The 25,106-nt window shown below is 42.2% G+C and overlaps 2 protein-coding genes across 2 annotated transcripts in view; one reads left to right on the forward strand and one right to left on the reverse strand.

Moving 5' to 3' along the window:
* GTPBP6 (GTP binding protein 6 (putative)) overlaps window positions 1-16,525 on the forward strand; it is a 27,048-nt gene extending 10,523 nt beyond the window's left edge. The window contains exons 4-10 of the mRNA XM_018573153.1: window positions 3,003-3,133; window positions 5,800-5,870; window positions 8,042-8,200; window positions 8,285-8,493; window positions 10,910-11,058; window positions 14,965-15,114; window positions 16,244-16,525. Of these exons, the coding sequence (XP_018428655.1) occupies window positions 3,003-3,133; window positions 5,800-5,870; window positions 8,042-8,200; window positions 8,285-8,493; window positions 10,910-11,058; window positions 14,965-15,114; window positions 16,244-16,367 (993 nt within the window). The 3' untranslated portion in view covers window positions 16,368-16,525. The remainder of the gene's footprint in view (window positions 1-3,002; window positions 3,134-5,799; window positions 5,871-8,041; window positions 8,201-8,284; window positions 8,494-10,909; window positions 11,059-14,964; window positions 15,115-16,243) is intronic.
* A 1,802-nt stretch (window positions 16,526-18,327) lies between these two features.
* The window catches only part of PLCXD1 (phosphatidylinositol specific phospholipase C X domain containing 1), a 13,669-nt gene continuing 6,890 nt past the window's right edge, over window positions 18,328-25,106 (reverse strand). The window contains exons 3-6 of the mRNA XM_018573148.1: window positions 24,144-24,272; window positions 23,203-23,358; window positions 19,485-19,665; window positions 18,328-18,572 (exon numbers count right to left, since the gene is read on the reverse strand). Of these exons, the coding sequence (XP_018428650.1) occupies window positions 18,328-18,572; window positions 19,485-19,665; window positions 23,203-23,358; window positions 24,144-24,272 (711 nt within the window). The remainder of the gene's footprint in view (window positions 18,573-19,484; window positions 19,666-23,202; window positions 23,359-24,143; window positions 24,273-25,106) is intronic.

Raw genomic sequence — 25,106 nt, forward strand, 5'->3', positions numbered from 1 at the left:
AATACATGAGGATGGAGGATTTTAGATTTGGTATTTAAAAGATCATGATCATTTTAAAATGTATTAAATGTTAAATATCAACATATTAAAGGCACTAAAATTAATGGAAATAATTTTACTGTAAAATATATAATATACCGGGACTCAGTCACAGAATGGATATTTTACTCTAAAAACATAATGGGGTCAATGAAAACCGGGGTCATATTACTCCCCAACAAAATTCTAAAATAAGGATACCTCAATACATATATCCAGGGCTTGAAAAATCCACTCGTCTGTTGAAGTGATGTAGATTACATCACTTCTTGCATTCAGTGTCACTCTCTAGCTAGAGAAGCTGATGAAGCCGATCTCTGCTTCATCAGCTTCTCTGGGGGTCCCTAGGTGACATTAGGGGTCTTGGAGACCCCTGATGTCTCCATAAAGAGGACCTGTCATGTAAATTGGCTATCCCATAGGGGGCTTCTTAGCCCCCCATGTAATAGCAATAAAGTTGTGTGTAAAAAAAAAAAAAGTAATAAAAAAATTAAAGAATCATTAAAAAAATAAAGCATTAAAAAAGAAAACATTTTTTTAAAGTCCCCGCCCCCCACATACACACGCAGATATGCGTCGGGTACGCCTACGTGCGAAAACGACGATTGCGCCTATTGCGCACATGTTACATATCGCCGCAAACGTCGGAGTGAGAGCAATAATTTTAGAGCCATTAATCAGTGATAACACTAAACTGATCAGCAGTAAAAGCATTTTAATCATCGCCTATAGGTGATTTTTGCGGGCGCACGCAATTTTAATGCTTGACATGTTTGGTGTCTATTTACCCGACGTGACCCCGACTTTTATGTTTTACTAAAAATATGGGTAAGAATAAATGTTTTATAACATAACGTAGGGGAACTTATTTTTTTTTTACATTTATGGTACTTTTTTCATTATATAGTAAAAAAATAATTAACACCCCCCGTGGTGATTTATATACCTCCAAACGAAAGCTTTATCTGTCCCCAAAAAATGTTCGAATAAATTGCAAGGCTATAGTCTGGTCATGCTGACTGGTGACATTTTTGACTGACTGGTAAGACACCGTCAAATTTTTCAAGCCCTGAATATATCCAAACTAGAACATCCTTAACACCAAAACTTTTTTTTACTTAAGTTTTTTTTTACTTAAGTACTGTTACTTGGAAGTTGGAATAGCTCAACTACCAATCACTTCAAATACGACAAAAAAGACTCAGGACTGTTGAGCAGTTGGAATCCTAGATCAGGCAAGAATGGGACAACATTTCTCTCCCAAAAATCCAGCCACTGGTCTCAGTTCCCAGAGTGTTTGTTATAAGGAGAGGAGATGCTACACAGAGGTAAACATGGCCCTGTCCCTACTTTTTTAGAGACGTATTGCTGCCACGAATTTCAAAATGTCCTTATTTTTTTCTTAAATAATACATTTTCTCAGTTTAAACATTTGATATGTTTTCTATTGTGAATAAAATATGGGCTTATGAGATTTACAAATCATTGTATTCTCTATTGATGTAGATTTTGCACAGCGTCCCAACTTTTTTGGAATTGGGGTTGTATTTTTGTAAGATTTTATGGAAGTGTGTGTGTCATGGAACAGGAGATTTCTCTATCTAGCGGTTTGCCAAAAGTTTTGAATTTTAAATAATCCTTTTTATCTTAATACTTTTCTTTTAGATTTAGTAAGAATTGTGGAAGTTATGTTCTATTTATACAGTATGTGCTAATAATGATTTTAGTGTTTTTTTTATAGACGTTTTTGTAACTATCATGGGACATAAAAAAATCAAGAACACCTTTTTAATTCAACAGGCCCTGTGCTTTCAGAAAATATATGGTTTGTTCTTCTTTTACTAACTTTCAAAGCTGTAAGTGAAAAATTGCAGAAAAATAGCAAAAATGGTCCTGTCACCTGAGGAAAAAAAAGAGAAGCTGGGCCTGGCAGAGACAGGGTTAAGGATCAGGTTCTGTTCTTCTCAGGCAATGCTAACTCCAATAGGATAATGAGCGCCTCTTTGGCTTTTCAGCATCAGGCCTCTGTTTCCTAGATTTGTAGGGCAGCCATCTGTTCACATGTTCCCCAAGTTCTACCAAGAGCCTCATGTAATGCCAGCTTTGGACGTAAGGTCCTTCAGCTCTTTGAACTGCAGACAATGGTTCCCCTTACTGTTGTTTACGATGGGCCTGTTAGCAGTGGTTTTCTGTGTTGCCCACCCTACTCAGCTGGACCGCTTTACTGGTCCCAAAGGTTTACGGCTTTCTGCGTGCCTTAATGGACGAGAAAGAAAATAAAATTTGTGTACTCATGGTAAAATCCTTTTCTTGGAGTCCATTGAGGGAAACCGGACCCATCGATCTGTGTTTTTGATCATGTTCTTAGTACTACTTTGCTACAAAACTGAGGCATGCCAGTAGTAAGAGGTTATACCCTGGGCAAGCCTACAGTTCTTATTCTTTATAAGTGTATATATAAGAACTCATACCTTCAGTATAACCTGAAGGCTTGAGTTCCTGTGTCTTTCAATAGGATCTCTGTACTACCGTAGAATCATTTTCTTGGAGTTCATTGTCCTTTAACATTAAAGTAAACTTGTTACAAATCTGGATATTTCAAACTAAGCATAATATAATAGGAAAAGTCCTAGGCAGAGGTTACCTTCAGTGGAACATTCATGCCCAAATATTGGAATATCCAGAGAGCTGGGCAGCTGATGTAATGGGAATCCTCATTGACCAACCATTATTTGTCTAGTTTTGGCTGTCTGCATACATAAACAAATCTTAGATGTTGGGCTGATGGTTTGGTTCATCTTATCCCTCTGCATGCTTGGTCTTATGCTAGTGAGCACACCTTATCTACTAAATGCATGTTATTTGTTTTGAAAATGTAAAAACTTACAAAATCTTAGTGTTTTTAGATTCTTTTAATGAACCTTGGTTATTCTTTGTTTAATTTACTATATATTCACTCACAGAATGAACTGGAGGCAGCATGGGGAGTGAAAGTTTTTGACAGATACACAGTGGTCCTTAATATTTTCAGATACAATGCTCGCACAAGAGAAGCTAAGCTGCAGATTGCACTGGCTGAACTTCCACTACTAAGGTTAGACACAGTGTAATTATTACTACTTGTTATGCTTTATAATTGGCTATTTAAGTCAGGGCAGCAGATTACCAAGACACACTGTCACTTTGCCCATTAAAGGAGAACTATGAGGTGAGTGCTTTTCACTCACCTCATAGTTCTAGCCGACCTGTGACAATGAGACTGTCACAGGTCGGCTCAGTAGATCGGGAAGTGAGCGAACACATACCGGCATTCGCTCACCTCTCGATCCTGTCACGGGTCTCTGCCGTGACAGGGGAGGGGCTCTATTCTCCCCTCCCTGCTCCGATCAGCAAGCGCTGACTGGCGGAACTGACCGGGAGGGGGTGGGTACAGCTGGCTCTGCCTCTAGATAGGCAGAGCCAGCTGTCGCTCACGCAGCTGGGCGGATCCAGACATAATTGTCGGGATCCGCTTCAGCTGCGGCGTCTCAGTATACCGCGGGCAGTAGCTTGCGCTATACTGTGGCGTCTCAGTATACCGCGAGCTGCATACAGCTCGCGGTATACTGAGCTTAGGGTGGCGGGAGGACGCTAGTTTGTGTCCTCCCGTTACCCTAAGGAGAACTATGGGGAAAAGACTTAACCCCATAGTTCTCCTTTTAAGGTCTCATGAAATCCCATCTCCCCACCCACTTATGCTCCCCTTTGCTACAGTTCACCATTGCACTTTTGAAATTCCTAGGCCTCTTCAGTATAGAGGAGCATGTGACATCCTCATGGAATGCAATTACAGGTCCTACAAATGCTATGGTCAGGCCCAAACACTGATGTGAGGCGGGGTTGACATTGTTTACTCTACATATGCTCTGACACCATCCAACATAGTTTGCACAGGGTTAGGACTCGTTGCTCTGACAGAAGAACAGGTAGGGGAGAAGGGTAGGGATGCTAAGTATAAGTACGCTTAGGGGGTGGGACTATAGGCTCAAGTTATAAAGCTCTAAGATGTTCAAATGCATGAAGTTGCAGTTCACTGGAAAATGCAGAGTTTGACAAGAATATGCTGTGTTTGGCCTGTTTATCTGCAGCTGCCTTAATAGGACATGCTTCGTCCTAAGATGCACAGTGCAATGCAAAGCAGTTCAAATGCAGCCTCTAACCTGCCCTGTGTACTGTTCAATTAAAGACTATGGCAGTTTGCTGACATGCGTATGGAATGCACATGAAAGCTGTGCCTGTTGACATTGGCCTTAGGGCACTCTATTTTGAGCCATGTGACTTCCAATTTAATTGGACTCAACTAAGAATAACTGTCAGTTTTTTTATTTTTTTCCAATAAAGATACTTATCCTGGTGTATTAGGTTTGTGAACTACGCCATATTATATCACTTTGTCCCTGCCACTTACAAACATTCATTGTAAAAGTACAATCAAATCAAGTGACCTGATGCTGCTGTCCTTCCTATTTCACAACCAAGGCAAGATTGCTGCAGAAGTCTAAACTGGTCAAATATGATGTACTGGTAGTCACTTGGCAATTTGCTTTGTAGACCCCGAATAGGCACTTTACAGGGAAGTTCTTTTTGGGGGACTGAAGTCCAAACTGGTGGCACTAGAAGTGACAGATTTGCTGCCGTTTTTCTTGTGGTGCTGCCACTACAGCCTATAAGAACTGTTACCCAGATTACCAGAGTTAGTTCCAGATATAGCAGTTATGCTAGTAGCAGAGCAATAAAAGATCATGTACACCGGTTAGAGGTAAGGATTGCTACAAATTAAATAATGGCCTTCCACCCATTAGAATATTAGTCTAAACAAGGGGTAGGCAACCTTGGCACTCCAGCTGTGGTGAAACTGCAAATCCTATCATGCCTCTGGGAGTCATGCCTGTGGCTGTCAGTCTTGTAATGCATCTTGGGACTTGTAGTTCCACAACAGCTGGAGTGCCAAGGTTGCCCACCCCTGGTGTAAACAAACACAGGCTATTTTAGTACATTACGTGATGGGACATAAAAATGTATTAGACCATCATAGTGATAGGTTAGGTAGAAAAACCTATTCCTATGTTGTGCACTATACAATAGTACCTAAAAAAGTGACTGAGGGCAGCTCCCGGGAAGGACAGGTGCTGCGTGCGATTACATGCAGCAGCCTGTCCTTCTCTATGGGAGGACACGGCCGTACGCCACCCTACGCTGAGCCGAACTGCACGTCGGTGCGGGTGTCTGTACTCGTACACTGACTGGGTGGATCCCGTCTGCGTCCGAGCAGGGACATTTGCACCCGTACGGACGTGGACTTGGGGTGAGCGTAGGGGGGCGTACAGCCGCATACACCCATAGAGACGGACAGGCTGCTGCGTACAAATCACACGCAGCACCTGTCCTTCCCAGGAACGGCCCAATACGGCCGTGCACGCAGCATGGAGCTGTACGGTCCGGCCGTTTCTCGTGTCAATGAGGGCTAAACCATCTTTCTTCCAGTCTTCCTGTAATACCTCACTTCATGTGTAAGAGAAGGTAGACTTGGCTTTTTCTCCCTCTTGGAGACATTGCTGTAACACAGCTGGATATATTCTGGCACAGCAGACTGGGGGGGACTGTTTGCTACTGAATGAGGCTTGTGAGTTATGACTGTTTCAGTGCAAATAACACTCAGGTTTGAAAATGTAGGTTTTAAAACTGCCTGAATTTTATTTTATTTTTTTCTTTCTATTGAAGATCTCTACTAAGAAATGAAATGGCTCACTTGGACCAGCAAAGTGGAGGTTCAAGATATGTAATGGGGTCAGGTAATCCAGATTCTTTCTTCATTTACAAGCTGTGGATTAAAGTAGGAACTTCTCATATTTTCTGACTTTTGGCCATTGAAAATGTTATGTTATAGCTGTTTGATATGTGCAAAAAATAGCTTTGTGCTTAAATGAAATCCTAAGAAGTCTTATCAGCCCTTCCCTATTCTCCTCTCTGAGCAACAGAACGCATCCTCTAAGTTATGTAGATAAAAGGGGAGGTGTTCTGTAGTCCTAACATACCTCTTGTCCTTGGGTGACAATGCTGTTCCTTCATAGATACATCACGGTGACTGTTGTCACTCTAGAACAAGTGTAGTGCTACAGGTAGGATCACCAGGTTAAAATACATTTTAAAAAATGTAAGACAAATGCAGCCACCACACCTAAGGCCTGGTATTCTGTGATATCATTTTTTTTGTTCTTGGGTTTAGGTACACTTTAAAGCAGAACTAAACTGCATGCTAAAAATAGGGTATGCATGTCTTGTGGCTTTTCTAGCTGTGGTTTGCGCACACTGCTAGACCTGCTATACTCTATGGCCTGTTTGCTTCAACTCTGCTGGTGGAACAGCCCAGATTTCAGAGACTTTCCACACCCTCCTCTTAGTATGTGATTTGTTTTTATAATTGTGTTAAATAGAGAGAAACTACGCTATAAATCAAATTACACTGTAAGAGCAGCTGTGTTTGATAGGTGAGTACACCCAAAATAGGAAAACAATAGAGAAAAATAGCACAGCGCTTCACAAACTCAACAAATATATTCCTAAAATGTGAGAATTTTACCAATTGTGAAATTATTACAAAGTAATGAAACAATTATGTGTTGTCCACAACACTTATTAGCACAGGCATTGTGCAACACAATACTTCAGAAAAAACTCTTGGTCTAATGGTCTAGACACTATAAGCCATCATAAACATGTGAATAACAAAAAAAACATATACTTGTGCTACTACATCTCATAGAATGTGTACATATAGAAAGTCCTCTATTAAATTCCCACTTAATCTACATATCCTTATGTGTAGTCTATTCCTTCTTAAAGGGCTATTAAACCTTTGTGTGTTTTGCATATATCTACTGCTAGCAAGCAGTAGATATATGCAAAAACATTAAAAAAAAACTTTTAAAAAGGGTTGAAACTTACCTGTGTCTTCGCCACGCGCTCCCGTCCGAACATCTGAAAAGTCTCGGGCGGCCGCAAAGGATTTTGGGGAGGGCGTATGTGCACGTCAGATGGTTCGGCCGGGAGACGAGGAGAGACACAAGGTAAGCCTATGGAGCAGCGTGCACCCGCACAGACTCCGTGGGACATCAGAGAAGAGGAGGACAGAGGAGACAGTACTGGATCGGAAAAAAGAAAACTTGCCGCACTCCTTAACGGGACTCCCCACAAAAAGACGGGTGCTCGAAATTACTGCGGGTGGCGCCGCCACACATAGACAAAAAGGTAGAAGGATCTCACAAGTGATGTACAATTCCCACTTAATCTACATATCCATAGTTGTAGTCCATTCCTTCATAATGCAATAAAGTCCTTGAAATATGTAAAGATATATTCTCCAACTTTTATAATCCACACCACGTCCGTGAAAGCATGAACAATTTGTTAATCGGTGTTACTCCACCGTGCTCAAAGATAAGATCTGGCCGCACTCACTGACTCCTGTTTTCTCACCATATTTCAGATGAACAATTAGCACTTTATAAATAGATAGATTAGATGGATAACTAAATCCTCTCCATTTTTTGATCCGACAATAAATTGGGGTATATTCTTCCAAAACCGTCTAATACTATTCCTCTATCATCCAACTTCTCTTGTACTCAGAGAGAAACAAATGCCTCCCATACTGTAGTATGTCAGAATAAATGTATTTAAAATGATTAAAATGCACACAATTAAAATAAGGCAATGACCTGGTCTGGATGCAGACCGTTGTCTCAGGGGAAGTCAATAGTGACGAAATGCATCAGGTGGGCGGATCCATGCGAGTATTACGATCATAGAGACAGGAACTCCAGTGGACATATTCTATGTGCAATTGCCTTATTTTAAACTATTTAAAATAATTATTTGAGAGCTACATAACTGATTCAAATCTTTTCCCAGAGTTCCACTTTATTTTTACCAGAAGTTTGATATAAATGCAATTCTCCTTAAGGTGAAACATTAATGGAGATCCAGCAGAGACTGCTAAAGGAGAGAGAGCTAAAGCTTAAGAAGGCTTTGGAGAAGCTACGGAAGAAGAGAAAGCTTCTTAGGACACAGCGCAAACGGCGGGAGTTTCCAGTCATCTCTGTAATGGGTTATACCAACTCTGGTGTGTATACAAATTGTTTAACATACTACAATATTCTAAGGGAAATGCTACATAGTCATTTCATTGTTGTTGTGGTATTTGCAGGAAAAACGACCCTGATAAAGGCACTCACTGGTGATGCAAACCTTCAGCCACGTGATCAGCTTTTTGCCACACTTGATGTCACTGCCCACGGTGGATTGCTTCCTTGTCGTATGCCAGTTATATATGTTGATACCATTGGCTTTCTTTCTCAGCTGCCTCACAATTTAATAGAGTCTTTTTCTGCCACATTAGAGGATGTCATCCATTCGGTAATCACTTTAAAATAAGAAACGCTCTATCATATTTGCAAATGATAAATTGGTGTGTCTTCCGCTCCTATAATATGTTACATTCTGTATTATCTTGGCACCATAGATCATAACCATAGATTGGTTTAAACAAGTGTGTGTACCCTAATGGCTCTAAACCATATTGCCAGTCAGAGAATGTATTTGTGACAAGTATGGGTGGAATAGAACATGAACAGTGATCAAAAGTGATTTAGGACTCTCGGCACGGGGTTGCATTATTAGGCAGTGCAGCACACAGGGTATTTACTACCTTTACAGACAAAGGTTGAGTTCACAGGTGGTGCAAAATGACAATTAATGAGCAATTGGGACACGGAAGAAAAATGGGGTGCTGCAAGGGACAATCAGCAGGACCACAGGACGGCAGTAGAGTGCAGCAAAGGGTAAGGCCAGAGGGTGCAGAACAACAGTCCAGGGTCCAGAGGGGGACGTGCAGCAGGGTTACAGAACAGCAATATGGTATGTATAAGGGAACATGTCCAGAAGGTGACAAGGCAGTTAAATAGGGATACAGCAGGAGACAGTGAGCAAAATCACAGGGCAGAAATATGGTGCATCATGGGGACAAGTCCAGAGGCTCACAGAGCAACAGTCCAGGGTACAGTAAGGGACAATGGACCGAATCACAGGGCAGCAATACGATGCAGCAAGGGGAGTTTAGCAATAAGGTACCACAAGGGTTAATGCATACTCTTGTATCAGGCTCTCGGCAATCTAGAGGCTTCCTGAATGAAAGGAGGAGAGAGGGCCCTGTGCAGCCTGGCTAGAGGTTTAGGTCTGCACATACCACCAATGCAGCAAGGCACACAAAAAAAGGGAAGAGATGAGCTGTTAGCCCCTGCTGAGGTATTAAATATGAGCTGGGACATTATCCCATGACAAACAACCTGATGATTAGCATTGCTGGCTGTGGGATTGTGCCCTGGGGACAAGCTCCACCTCCTTCCAGCCCAGCCACATTCAGGACTGTGGTCATGGACAAGCTCTTGGTCTCAGACGGGCACTGCCACAGCACGGGAAGCCGGTCTGTACCATGCTGAGATTTGTTGGCACAAGTGGCCACTTTCTCTCCCCTAACAAAAAGTGGGCATGGGGGCAGTGGGAACCCTGTGAGCAGGGTTATTGGGAAAGGCGGCCTGTGAGAGTATTGTAAAGTTACCTGTCCTCTAAATCAATTCTAGACCAAAGACAATAGATAGGAATGCATGCTATTATTTTATTCATTTGGGGTAAATGATTGCTGTAAAGTGGTACATTACTGGCTATATAGTTTTTACCTTGAAGGAGCTATGGAGAAACATTATTGTAATATGACATTGTACCTGTACCATGCCCAAAGTTCAGGCAGCACTATATTCTAGTCTAGTCTAGTCTAGTCTAGTCTAGTATTCTAGTCTATATTCTAGTCTTTTTTTTTTTTTTTTCACTATTAAAGGAGAACTACGAGGTGAGTGCTTTTCACTCACCTCATAGTTCTAGCCGACCTGTGACAATGAGACTGTCACAGGTCGGCTCAATAGATCGGGAGGTGAGCGAACACATACCGGCGTTCGCTCACTTCTCCATCCTGTCACGGCTCTCTGCCGTGACAGGGGAGGGGCTGGATTCCCCTCTCCCCGCTCCGATCTGCCAGCGCTGACTGGCGGAACGGACGGGGGAGGGGGCGGATACAGCTGGCTCTGCCTCTAGATAGGCAGAGCCAGCTGTCAGTCACGCAGTTGCGCGGATCCCAGCACAATTGTCGGGATCCGCTTCAGCTGCGGCGCCTCAGTATACCGTGAGCTACAGACTTAAAAGAGAACTATGACATGAGTGATTTCCACTCACCTCATAGTTCTAAGCCGACCTGTGACAATGAGACTGTCACAGGTCAGCTCAGTAGATCGGGAGGTGAGCGAACACATACCGGGTTCCCTCACCTCTCGATCCTGTCACGGCTCTCTGCCGTGACAGGGGGAGGGGCTGGATTCCCCTCTCCTCGCTCCGATCTGCCAGCGCTGACTGGCGGAACGGACGGGGGAGGGGGCGGGTACAGCTGGCTCTGCCTCTAGATAGGCAGAGCCAGCTGTCACTCACGCAGCTGGGCGGATCCCGTCATCTAAGTCGGGATCCGCTCCAGGTGCGGCGTCTCAGTATACCGCGAGCTGTAGCTCGCGGTATACTGAGCTTAGGGTAACGGGAGGACGCTAGTTTGTGTCCTCCCGTTACCCCAAGGAGAACTATGGGGAAAAACACTGACCCCATAGTTCTCCTTTAACCCCATAGTTCTCCTTTAAACTTGTGGTTATTGTATTCATCATCGTAGAATGATAGTTTCTTCATCTCTTGTGCAGCTGCTGTTCAGAAACTGACTCATGTATGCTTTGCTTGCCAGGATTTATTAATTCATGTGAGAGACATAAGCCACCCTGAAGCTATCAATCAGAAGAAGAGTGTGCTGAACGTGCTCTCCAACTTGAATGTTCCCCAGAAGCTCCTTGATACAATGATTGAGGTGCACAATAAAATTGACTTAGTTGAGGAGTAAGTGAACTAAATTTTGTGTATTTAACTGCGTTCTTGAAAAGATCCTTATTTCCCAGTCTGTCTTGGGGTTTGTTTTTGGTGCGAAACAAAAACTGAGATTCAGCTAGAGATGATTTGTCTGTGTAGTTGTATATTTTCCCAACCAAGATGTAGACACTGCTGCAGAGAGTGAATATCCTAGTGGAGTTCAAGTCTGAAAGTAACTTCCCTAGGATACATCATTGGCTGGGTGTAGCCTTGAAGCGCACCTTCATTTTCCTAATGTTAATGTTCACACTCCTCGTTTAATAGAATTGCATTCTTGTTAAATACCTTTTTGTAAGGTTCCCTCCCTCCTAGTTCTGTATTTCTCGCCCTTAGCAAGAATGACATTGTGGTACTTTCCACTGCCTGCAGACTCCTGGGAAATGAACATCATATAAACTCAAAGTCTTCAGGCAACTCTGAAAGTGTTGGGTACGCAAGCACCAAATTGTTGGCATCTGCGCACTCATCGTTCTTGCAGGGGAATCATATTGTTTACACGTTGCCATGGAATAGCCAACATGTAAATAGTATGATTCCGCGCTTAATGCAGTAAACAGCACCATGGTCCTGTGAGAGTCCACGACCAAAACAGAAGCCACTTCGAGGACCCAAACTCAGAAATAAAATATATAGATTTTCTTGTTATTGCAAAACATTTATTTACACTTCACCGCATCCTAAAAACAAGACAAGACAACGTTGTCTCCACACTGGCACACATTCGTACAGCACTCGCAGACCACCCCTCAGCAGTACTGTAAAATGACTGCTTGTATCCTAATCCAGGTGTGTCCACCCGAAATACAAGTCTTCATTCTTGCTGGATAAGCCTGAAAAGTATTCAATAAACAAACGTCCTAATCGACAGGCGTTCCTGTGAGGGAATCTATGATAGCAATGTGGATGTTATTGAAACAATCAGAAATGGTTGCAACTTCTGTATTATTGTTGGTGTATTACTGTCAGAATGTAAACAATGTAATCCGTCCGTCACACCTAATCACAGATCGCCATACTCAGGCTGTTCTGCTCGTTCACATTCCTATCTTGCCTCACCAGTTCATAGATAGCCATTCGTTTGGTACATCATAGGTTAACCCTTCTTTGTCCTCTAAAGAGGATTCAGAAAATGCAGATTGATCCAAATTTGCCGACAAAGTCCTTAATAGAATTGAACGCAGCCGCTTCACAGTATTTCCAGATAGCAGCAAAGTTATTATGAGAGCTCTGAGCCGTCGGCGGACACGGGGCTAATTTTTACTCACTCTCAGTTGGTTGCAATCATTTACTTGACTCCTGATTGTAGCAGGGCCGATTTCACATGGCTGCCTTAGTCCAGCCACATTCAAGTTGAATTAAAGATTCTGACAAAGCCTCGGTGTGGGTGGGGCAAAACGCTTCAATGGTAGAGCACCACTTGCCTCCTCGTGGTTCACCCACTACAAGCTATGATCGTTTGATCACCTAATGGATTCCCCGGTGGTATCTACACAAATCATTAATTCAACTTGAATGTGGCTGGACTAAGGCAGCCATGTGAAATCGGCCCTGCTACAACACGAGTCAAGTAAATGATTGCAACCAACTGAGGCTGTGAGTAACAATTAGCCCCGTGTCCGCCGACGGTTCAGAGCTCTCATAATAACTTTGCTGCTATCTGGAAATACTGTGAACCAGCTGGGTTCAATTCTATTAAGGACTTTGTCTGCAAATTTGGATCAATCTGCAGCCAGGAAATCTGCATTTTCTGAAACCTTTTTAGAGGACACAGAAGGGTTAACCTATGATGTACCAAACGAATGGCTATCTATGAACTGGTGAGGCAAGATAGGAATGTGAACGAGCAGAACAGCCTGAGTATGGCGATCTGTGATTAGGTGTGACGGACGGATTACATTGTTTACATTCTGACAGTAATACACCAACAATAATACAGAAGTTGCAACCATTTCTGATTGTTTCAATAACATCCACATTGCTATCATAGATTCCCTCACAGGAACGCCTGTCGATTAGGACGTTTGTTTATTGAATACTTTTCAGGCTTATCCAGCAAGAATGAAGACTTGTATTTCGGGTGGACACACCTGGATTAGGATACAAGCAGTCATTTTACAGTACTGCTGAGGGGTGGTCTGCGAGTGCTGTACGAATGTGTGCCAGTGTGGAGACAACGTTGTCTTGTCTTGTTTTTAGGATGCGGTGAAGTGTAAATAAATGTTTTGCAATAACAAGAAAATCTATATATTTTATTTCTGAGTTTGGGTCCTCGAAGTGGCTTCTGTTTTGGTCGTGGACTCTCACAGGACCATGGTGCTGTTTGTTGAGTATTATTAGGTCACTGATCGAACTCTTAATTTGGACTCCTGGATATAAAATATTTTTTTTCCCCAGACTTTAATGCAGTGTTGGCTTCCCACTTAGATTTGGGTGTGCATGAGTTTATCCCCTCAACCTTACATGAAAGGTGCAAGGCCTGCAAGCTTCTTGATGTCTGGTGCTGAACATACCCTGAGCAAAGGGAATATCCATGCCAGTCTGACTTTTATAATACTTTCTCCAGAATGGATATGATTTTTGCTTCCTCGGATCTCTCATGTAACTTGCTTGCCAAGAGTGATCATTTTCCACTAGAACTCACATTTAGCATAACATGGAACCCTGAATAATGGGCCCTTACTTATTAAATGATCCAATGGTAGAATGGACAATTTTTGGGGAGAAAATGAGGATGAAAACCTGAGAGGAAACAAGGTGGGATGCCTTATAGGCCATGAGGAGGGGTCCTTCTATGCCTGCAGTATGAGCACCCAGGAAAACTAACGAGAACAAGGTGCACAAATTAGAACAGGCATCCTTGGCAGCTGAGAGAACCTACATACATGACTTTTCCCCAGACAGGTTGCAAGCATGGAAATGTCAGAGATCATATAGCATTGCCCCAGCAAAGGGACCTCAAGATCGACAACTTTATTAGGCACAATCTGACAATTACTATACCTAGAATCTGGCAATAACCAATCTTTTTTTGCATCTCTATAGCAGACTTAAGGAAACACAAGCCCACTATGACTCGGTGGACTTCACAGCTTCTCTTCACCCCTTTTGATGTTAAATCTCCCACTCCTCAAAGGGAATTTCAAGACTCCCAAATTGAGCAGGCCTTCTCCACTTTCTCTTAACATAAAGCTCCAGGATTAGATGATTTTCCCATAAAACAGTATCTATTGTATAAAGACACACTAGCTTTAATTGGATTAATACCCAAACCCAACAGGAACCATCTCTATTGTGAGTCCTATACACCAATTTTATTGATCAATACTGACATTTAAAATCCTAGCTAAACTAGTGTCAAGATGTCTGAACTCTTGATTCCTACTCTTATTAACTCTGACCAAACCAGATTTATTTGGGGTAGGCTGCAAATATTACCAGGATCTTTACCAAACCTCAAATCTTTCCCCCACCCCTGCCACCACCACTCCAAGAGCCATTCTGCCTTTGACACCTGTAAAGCCTTTGATTTAATGGCCCTTCCTGACACTTCTATGTGTTAAAGAAACCAAAATGATTTGCATATTTTGACATGTACATGTGTATTACAATTTGCTTAATAAACTTTATTATAAAAAAAGATGTATAGAAAACCTCATGGGAAGTTAAATGACAGAAATCCGTCATAAAGCAACTCACTTGTGTAATGGAAGCAGCCATTCCCAGACTCCTGTGTTGCAGTATATTCAGAGTGAGAGCTGAATGAGGAATTGGCTAATTCCATGAGAATGTATTCATACAAGTGTTTTGCCTTTTATAAAGGCCCTAGGTTCTGTTATAAGTAAACTTTTGGTAAAGGAGTTGTTTTAATCGTTCTAGACACGACACTAAGGATGCAGCTATTCCTGTATCTGCCCTAATTGGATATGGCTTGGAAGACCTCAAACAACGTATAGAGACTGAGGTGATGGAAAGCACGGGGAGGATAGTTGCTACAATTAGAGTAAATCTGGAAAGTGCTCAGTTAAGGTATGTAAGAATCATGCAGCCCCTCTAAGTTTGTGTGTCTGTTACAGTGTATGACATCTCCCAATCACTGTTGTATTTTTATTTTTTTTATATATTAAATGTTTGTAGATGTTAAAGCAGAACTGCGATGTAAACTATTAAATACACTGCTGAAATACATACACGTGAACTTGTACAAAATGTAGTTGGAGAAACCATCTGAAAACACCAGACTGGCTTCTTATATTACATTGGGTGCCAACTTATAGTCTAAATCAGGGCTCAAAATTTCCACTCGCCCCCTCGCAATTGGCGAGTGAAAATTGCGTGGGGGCGAGTGGAAATCCAGGGGGGGGACTTCGGCAGCGCCGATCGCTGTCTGTTTCCTCCACCCGCTTCTTGGAGCGGCACCGCAGCACATAACAAGAGACCAAAGGTGGAAAAGTCATTTAAATGTGTAAAGCTATTACAAGACAATTTTTATAGAATCTCACTCCCATAATAGACTACAATCTCAGTACAAATTAGCTAACTAAACATTAGTGTAAACCATCACAGGAGTGAGCTTGGAGTGGTGACTACTTTACAACACACCATGGGGAACAAAAGTGGCCACCCTCCAGAAGGAAGGACAGTGTCCGCACCAATTCACAGAGATGATTTGAGGATCTACAGCCGAGTGATACACAAATAAGATACTTTTTTGTTAATAGTTAAGGTACTTGAATGTATTTTTAAGATTTACTCCTGAGTTTAGTGTCACTTTAAGAATAGCAATAATGCAACGCCAAGCGGCAGTTTCTAATGCAAGTAAAATAAATGAAACATTTAATTCCATACAGAGGCCGTATTCTTATAATACTGTCTGTATAAATGTACAGGTATCTTCATAAAATGATATATTTTATATATTCATTTGCATGCCTCCAAGCGTGCATATGTAAAAGACGTGCAAAGATGTGAAGCAGTACAGTCTGAAGGCCTTCTAAATGATTGTCACCCTTGGCCGAGTCTAGTCTATATGCCTCTTCATGCACACTATTCACTTGTCATTCACTTTCATTGTATAAAGTATTGTAGCCTGAGGCATTATTGATCATGAAGTGGTGACTATCTTACCTTTTCTGATCTATATATTTTGTCTTGTCAGTTGGCTTTACAAGGAGGCTTCTGTACAGGAAGTGAAAGTATTACCAGAAGATGGCGCAGCTGATGTGCTTGTCATAATAACCAGTGCTGCTTATGGAAAATACACTAAACTGTTTTGTAAATGAACACTTGAACTAGTTTTAATAACTCAGAACTTGAAGTGCACTTTTGGATATTTTCTTGCTGTTACAAAATGTTGTGGACTCAGAATGTGAAGTACAATTTTAAGTGTTTTAATTGCTATTTCAAAATGTTTTGGACAAAGGAGAATATCTGTGTAAAGGCAATAAGCACTGTACAGAAATCTAATGTGTGAATAAATGGAATGTTGTCTTAAAATAATCTTCAGTGCATTGATAGAACTATATTGTTAGCATTGTCCTATACAAAATAAAACTATTTTCATAACAGTATTGGTGTGATTTATCTCAAGAATTAGACTCGCGTTATAAAGAATATTGCTCTGTGTGTTTTCAACAATAGGAGTACAAAACAAAATGTTGGGTGTGAAGATCTACAGTCCGTTTAGAGAAGTCAGGCAATTCCGTCTGTGGTGTCAGAGGATGCAAATAATTGGAAGATGCTATGATTTTCTAATGACTTGTTCACATCTGCAAGCACATGTGATTTTTTTTTTTTTTAAAGATTTGACTCCTGAGTTTAGTGTCACTTGAATAATAGCAACAAATGCAATGCCAAGCTGCAGTTTCTAATGCAAGTATAATAAATACAAAATTGAGACGCATGCGGGCGGCTGTCCCTTGTGTCAGGGTAGTGCTTTGCAAGGCACTGTGTACCCTTTTCTTTGGTTCTTTATTGGAAGTGTCACAAAATGACACTTTACTGAAGCCTATGCACTGCACTACAACACAGCATTGTGATGTGAACAGGGCATAGTGCCCTAGCTTTCATCTGCAGAAAACTGATCATTCTTCTGGCTACCCAAGAATGCTGCTTCTAAAAGCTCACCTTTGCACTCGTGACAATTGTAGCCACAATTCTAGGGGAGATTTCTATTCCTTCACCACCATGGTTCTTGTTAACATTGTTGTGGGGCAAAAACCTAGTACTTGATTGTTAGCCCTGCATGGAGATTGTAAGGTAATATTAAACCTTCCTTTTTATGGTAAGAAGGGTCATACATTGACAAAAGTCCTAACCTAAAGCGATCTCTTTCCTCATTTTCTAGCTGATCTCTAAACCACTCTCCCCTGCCTGCCTGTTGTGAGTGTCTCCATCAGCTAGCTGGTTGCTGAAGAGACACCCCTGCATGTGTGTTCCTGGCTGTGGCCGGAAGTAAACTGTACACATCTATAGATAAACAAAGAGTGTGGCCCATCCTCTCCTACCAACCCATTGACGGCAAAAGGAGCCAATTGCTCTGCTGCCCTCAGTACCCACCCCCCACAACCAGGAAGTTTAGAATGGAGGGTATCTTCAGGAATCCTGCGCGGTGACAAGTGACCATTGGTAAATGTGGGTGAGACAGGGGCACACAGAAAGGTACTATGCATTTTGCTGGCAATGCATTACGGTAAAAAGACATCCAGCCTTTAGTAATACTTCAAGCATGTATACAGTACATACTGCCATCTACCTTATATGCAAATCTTCCTTCTCTTGATCCTTGCTGTTCCTAGCTAACATGATATATGTGATCACACTTTAAAAAACAGATATCTCAAGGGTTATGGTGCAAAAGCTCCGAGGTTTACTACTTTTTCATTATTTCAGAGAAGGAAGCTTAGTCATTACATGTCTAAAGAAGTTCGGCTTTGATTGCTAATATACAAGGACATGTGACTCACAAGGCTAATTTCGTGGCTGAATAGTTACAGTTCAGAAACATGTCCTTTATCCCACAGCCCCAGAATGAATAATCGGTTTTGCATGATAAGGTATTGTCAATGATCTTAACCAAAATGACACAACTCTGACATTTCAGCCATAAACGCTATAAATGCAGGTTAGTTGTCCTAACGCCTCGTATGTTCTTGCTGCGAAGAAAACATGAACACGTTTATAAACTGGCACTGGTTCTTTAGCAGCAATAATGTGACTTGAATGGGCACATTATGTCTATGATCAGTTTTTATCCAATAATAGCTTCCGATTAAGTTCAATGACATCAGAAACAAACTGTCCAGAGCCTATAAGATCTTCTGCAATGATGTTGGTGGCATCTTTGATATCTCCAGTGTGTTGCTTCTGCACCCAGCTGTTCAGGAATGAGAGTTTAGGCAAAGTTAATTTCTTCATGGACCCAAATGGGTGTTTTAAGACGTATGAGGCATTTTCTGTCAAATTGAGACCGGCCACAAAAAATCCATCTGAAACATGAAAATGGTTTATAAATGTTAAAATTGATTACAAGAATATAAGAACATATGCATTTGACTTTATTAACGTAGAACTAAAGTCCTGCAATAAAAAATGTAGTCGGGCCAGTCACAATCAGGCAGCGGCGGTGGCCTCTAAACAGGCAGATTAGACAGCCGCTCGCAGGGGCCTCCCGGGGTCCTAGCGAGGAGGAAGCGCCCTAATCTGCCTGTTTAGATGTCACCGCCGCTGCCTGATTGTGACTGGCCCAGGTCGGTCAGATCTATTTCTATTGGTGGTCCCTGAACCTGGGCTCACGTGCCATAGGTTCACCACCACCACAACACCACAGCATTAAGAAATCAGAGGCAACATTTCATCTAACAATTGGACTGCTGCATTTCAGAACACTCTGGATTTGGGGACCAATTCCCTTTGGAAATATAAATAACCATTACTCTATCGGTTTTGCTTCAGGTGCCTGAAATCCTCACCAGAGTTCAATACAAATCTGCTAAATTGGCTTCCATTAGAGAGAATGTCAGAGGTGGAAAAGGCAGCCAACTTGTTATATCTGTTAATTGAAAGAAAAAAATAGCATGATATTTAGAGGGTTCATTTATGAAAGTTCTGCTCGGCGTATAGCGTTCGCACAGTCCTAACGCCCCTAGATGGCACAGAAGGATATAGGAAATATACTTATCAGCGCCATCTGGAGCACTAGTGCTGTGCAAATGGCATCCGACCAGCAGACCTTTTCTAAATGAAACCCTTCTAACCATTTCATCAAAGCTTAATTGATGTTAGTAGACAAAACTTTCATTGTAAGCCTCAATGCATATGGTTTAGTGCTGTCAAACCTCTGTGCTGCAAATGTGACATCAATCTGTTATTCTTTTATAACTGTAAGACAACAATAGTACCTGGTCGTCCTAAGTGCTTTTTCCTTTCCAGGAAGTTTATCAAGGAGTTCTTATTTGTTGTGTTTGCCCACCAGTATGGTATAGAAGGCCAAAGGTATTCATTTTTTACTGCAATGTTGTTGTCATACGAAACAATAATCTGGAATCCTTTTTTCCACATGTTCCTTAGTGTAGCTTGTTCCTAGACAAATTGAACACAAGCATGCACTCAATGCCAATTTCATTCTACAATCAAAGTTCACTTTAAGCTCTAAAAGTTAGGCTTTAGGATTATGAAGAAAAAAAAGTGCCAACAACAAAAACAAAATGAGATATTTGAAATTTAAAGCAGAACAGCAGCTATAAAGAGTTATATATTTACCTGCTATTGTTTGGCACAATAAACTATACATACATTATCCCTGGCAGGACCACAGAGATCTTCTAAAACCCTGTATAGTCACAGCTACTAAAGTGTTTTACAGTGATCTTTCCTCCTACAGCCACTGCAGTGGCGGACCTAATAACCAAAGGGCCCTGGTGCAAGATTTTCATCTTGGGCCCCCCTCCCAAGACAGGGGTGGGCGCGGGATCGCATCACACGGGCCCCCCTCTGGTGGGCTCTGCAGGGTCCCAGGTTGGCTGGTCTGGTCGTCAGGATCCCTCCCTGTACCTCCTCCCAACTCTTCTTACCTGCTGCTGCTGGGGCCCGGCCTCCTCCACCCCCTCCCCCTCCACCCCCACCTGCAATGCCGCACGGTACAGTTGATACCCATGTACGAGCCCCCCCAGACCCCTCACATGGGTGCCGGCCATACCCCCTGATGGCGATGTTCTATCAAAGGTTGTGACTACGTTAGAAAGTGCGACCGGTGACGTGGTCACACGTTTTAACGTTATCCCGCCCAGTTTTTCGGCGCTGGAATGTGTGACCGCCAATAGGTGAAGCATTCCAGCAATTTCCCAGCTGTTCCAGGGCAGGAGATCGCATGTGCAGGAGAACCGATCTGCCATGAAACAGCTAATCGGTCCTGAAATGTCACTTCTATCCGACTGCGATCTCACATTCCACCTCAGTCACAAAGTCGGATAGAAGTGAAGTTTCAGGACCGATCAGCTGTTTCAGGGCAGATCAGTTCTCCTGCACATGTGATTTGCGATGCCGATCTGTCCTGGAACAGCGGAGAAAGCGTTGGAATGCTTCACCTATTCCACCGCCGAAAAACTGGGCGAGATTACGTTAAAATGTGTGACCACGTCACCGGTCACACATTCTAACGTAGTCTCAAAGTTTGATAGAACAGAGGCCTGTCTGTATTCATTTGATCAGATAAATAGATTATAATAGGGAACATTACAGTGTAATATTCCCCATTATAATCCACTTGTCTAATTAAATGAAACACAACACTCACCCAGCCAGAGGACCGCAGCCAGGGAGTTTCGAATCAATGTGTGCACTGCAGGGGGGCGGGGCGTGTGACACACACGTCTCCTGTGACTCCCCTCCCGCCGCCTGTTACTATGGATGCGGAGGGGAGGTGAGTCACAGGACCCGCCCCCTTACTAAGAAGCCGTTCGGTAGTGCGGGGCACCGGTGTTCTAACACCGGGACCCTGCACTGCCCCTTATTGCAGGACCGAGCCCCACCGAGGCTGTGGGGGTGCCCAGGACCGGACCACACTGGGCCCCGGTTAAAACACAATGGGTCACTTGCTCTGGATAGCGGCCATTTAGCGAACATCTAGTATTTTTATCAATTAATACTAGGTGTTCTCTGATTATATGAGGAGCACTGATGACGACACTGCCCCTCCTCCAATCGGAGAACACCTAGTATGTAGTCATAAAAAATACTAGCAGGGTTATTCCCAAAAGGGTGGAGAGCTAGGAGAAAAGAACAATCTAGGACGACAAAGCTAAACTGGAAAGTGAAGTGAATTGGAGAATTTTTCCAAATCTGCATTTTTGTCCTAGATTGTTTGCTTCTCCTTCCTTCTCCAAACTCTTCACCCTTTTGTGAATAACCCTGTTGGTGTTCACTAAAATGGCTGCTGTGTAGAGTTAGGATATATTTAACAAAAAGCAGAGGTACCATAAAACCAAATCCATCATAAATCTCCATTAGACAGAGTTTAAAAAAAAAAAAAAGGCTCCTAGTGCATATAGCCAGGTTTTAACACAGTCTTGAGAATGGCTTTGGTAGTTTAAAAAAAACCTCTATGCATATTTCATAATTCCTACTGTGATGGAGTTAACTTAAAGGAGACCTATGAGGTGAGTGCTTTTTACTCACCTCATAGTTCTAGCCGACCTGTGACAATGAGACTGTCATAGGTCGGCTCAGTAGATCGGGAGGTGAGCGAACACATACCAGCGTTCGCTCACCTCTCGATCCTGTCACAGATCTGTGCTGTGACAGGGGGAGGGGTTGGATTCCCCCCTCCCCGCTCCGATCTGCCAGCGCTGACTCGCAAAACGGACGGAGAAGGGGGTGGGTACAGCTGACTCTGCCTCTAGATAGGCAGAGCCAGCTGTCAGTCACGCAGCTGGGCGGATCCCGGCATAATTGTCGGGATCCGCTTCAGCTGCGGCGTCTCAGTATACCGCGAGCTACTGCTCGCGGTATACTGAGCCTAGGGTGACGGGAGGATGCTAGTTTGTGTCCTCCCGTTACCTAAGGAGAACTATGGGGAAAAGCCTTAACCCCATAGTTCTCTTTTAATAGAAAAGTGGTTACATTAATGTATGGGAAGATGCCAACCAATTAGGCACCAAAACACACCTATATATTACAAGGTCCAGAAGGTTGCCGGGACATATAAGTGAGATGTGCACATGTGCATTTGTCTCTAACAAATTGTAATATCCTTCTGTTCAATAATATGCTGGTTGTTGGATTACAAAACCCCGCCAAATGGAAATGTACAAAAGTGGCCATTAAGGGTGTTTCTGCCAAGCAGAATAACATTTTCTAGCACACCTCCTCAGACCCTTTGATTAGGTCTCATTAAGATCTGCAACACCCTCTCCATGGATAACAAAATGCTGTTACATTTGACAACTGTAGTTCTCGTGTACCATCAATACTATGAAGGAAAGAATCATTTATAATGGCCAGAGACTCTGAAATGTCAGATTGGACTTCAAGCACATTGGACACTGAATGGAACTAAAGACCAGACGAACTATGCATAAAGTGACACTAAACTCAGGAGTTAAATCTTAAAAACGTATTCAAGTACCTGAACGTTAAATAAAAATGTATCTGGTTTGTTTATTACTCGGCTGTAGATCCTCAAATCATCTCTGTGATGGTTCTAACTCTTTCCTTCCTTCTAGAGGGTGACTACTTTTGTTCCAGCTAGGTGGATCTCGACAGTAATGAGTAGATCTCAACCGCCCGGCTGCGGCAGTTTCAGTATACCATAGCTCGCCATATACTGAGCTTTGGGTGACGGGAGGACGCTAGTTTATGTCCTCCCGTGACCCTTAGGTGAACTAAGGGGAAAACCATCTCTTTTAACCTGCAATTTCCTGCTGTGCTTTTATGGTATATTATTTGTACCCAAACATATGAAAATGACAGGTATTTGTTAGAGGTCAACAATCATTAGTAATAGTTTGCACACAATATGTATCATGGACCAGACTCTCAAAAAGTGCACACGCCAGCTTAGCTAGAGGCAAGAAAAGCTTACATTTGAGTATCTTTAGTAAGTTCTGTATGTATACGTACATATTTTGGACATAGCCTAGAGCCGAATATCCTCTGTATACAGCTGATTAGATGCATATGGTGCACTGGGGACATCGATTGTAGGTTGCGGCACGCCAGGATAAGCATCTCCTTCGGGTTCTTAGTCATCCAGTCCGAGACCTCGTTCAGGATTTCCTAAGGTGCGGAAAAAAGTAACAAACACTTTCTAATAAACAGTTTTGTTTTTTTCATTTATAAAGACTTGAATGTGCCAATTTAGCAAGCTAAGCTTTCAAGATTAAAGTATTCACATACTGTATATTGTAATTATGAGAGTTTGTGAATTTCCACTTTGCAGCCAAATTAGGAGAAAACCCATGTCATGCTGTGTGAATGAGAACAAATATAAACTTAAAAACAACAATAAAGTGCATTTTGCACAATGCATGCTCTTTTCTGAAAGAAAAGTTGTTCACTGTACCGAGTTTTCCTCTGAAATGCAAGAGGGATTGGGCAGGATAAGGTTAACATAATTAACCCTGTCTGTACTGTGCTGGCAGAGTTCAGATGTAATCCAGATCTGAACACTGTTTTGTAACAAAGGGTTAAAGATTTAGAAGCATTATATGTTAGTGAGGGAAAGCTCAATCTGTCCCTAGTCTTTCTATGGGGACATACAGTGTGTCCTATCACTTGGACATTGAGAGACAAGCTTACAAAGGCCTGCTACACAGACATCTATTGGGTAGGAAATATTTCATTTGTATTATCTTTAGGTATGCTGTGTGAATAGGAACACATAACAATCAGAATGTGGTCTTTTCTCAAATTTGATTGCAAAAGTGGAAATTCCCCTTTAAAATAATAAAATGTAATTTTGCTATGTTCATAATATTAATATATTTATTTAAATGAATAAACTCTATGATAACCCATGATATGGTGTCTGCTCTAAATACAGTACCTCACCAATCACTTACCTCTACAGTCACAAAGGTATACAATCCATGTACAAAGTATAGGTTTGGAGAAGGAACGTCAGGTCTGTGAGCTATTCGAAGATCGAGGTATCTTATCCCAGCATCCAGTTGTTGAGTAACAGTTAAAGTCTATAAAAAATGTACAAAAACAATGTTCATGTTTTGTACTTATATATGTTACTATGTTTTAAAATACAGATCACTTTGTCAGAACTATGCCCTGGAACAGAACAGTTTGATTTCACAAGTCCTAACAAGGTCCGAGCCAAATATCCTGGATTCAGATGTATTATGTAAAAAGACATAAGACTCTGACTTCAAATAAACATTTTACTGATGGTAGTAATAAGGAACCGACAGTAAATGTCTCCTTATATTTTTTACCAATGTAACCTGCAACATGTTAGCTAATCTAACTTTTCACTTTTTTCCTTTACCCTGCTGTTACAAGAACTTTTGGTGGAATCTTTTAGGCCTGGTTCAGACCTAGGCATTTTCAAGCAGTAGAAAAAGTGCTTTAAAAACACCCAACACAAGAAATCTTAAGAATTTCAATGGCCCCTGTTCACACCTGAGCAGCAAAAACACCAAACGCAGAAGAACGTACATGAGCTTTTTTTTGGGAAGTTTGCAGCTTGTTTCCCCCCCCTAGCCGTCAATGGAAACGGAATGGCAGAAGCATTGACTGCAATGTTTCTTGAGCTGGCAGTCAAAACTGCCAAATTATGTGCCAAGCGCACATAAAACATGCAAAAAAAGCACACTGAACCCGTTCACAAAAACAATACCGCCTTGGTGTGAATGGGGCCTAAAGGCATAGTCCAGCTTTTGAAAAACAGTTATAATAAATGCACATAAATTCATCCAAAAATATATAAATGTGCATTAGAGGCGAGAGGAAATCCCTCCAAAGAGAGAGAAATCCCTGGTGGTCAGTGGGGGGGGGGGGGGGGGGCCCGAGAA

Source organism: Nanorana parkeri, unplaced genomic scaffold (genome assembly GCF_000935625.1).
Source record: "Nanorana parkeri isolate BGI_ZX_2015 unplaced genomic scaffold, ASM93562v1 scaffold2253, whole genome shotgun sequence".
Classification (NCBI taxonomy): Eukaryota; Metazoa; Chordata; class Amphibia; order Anura; family Dicroglossidae; genus Nanorana; species Nanorana parkeri.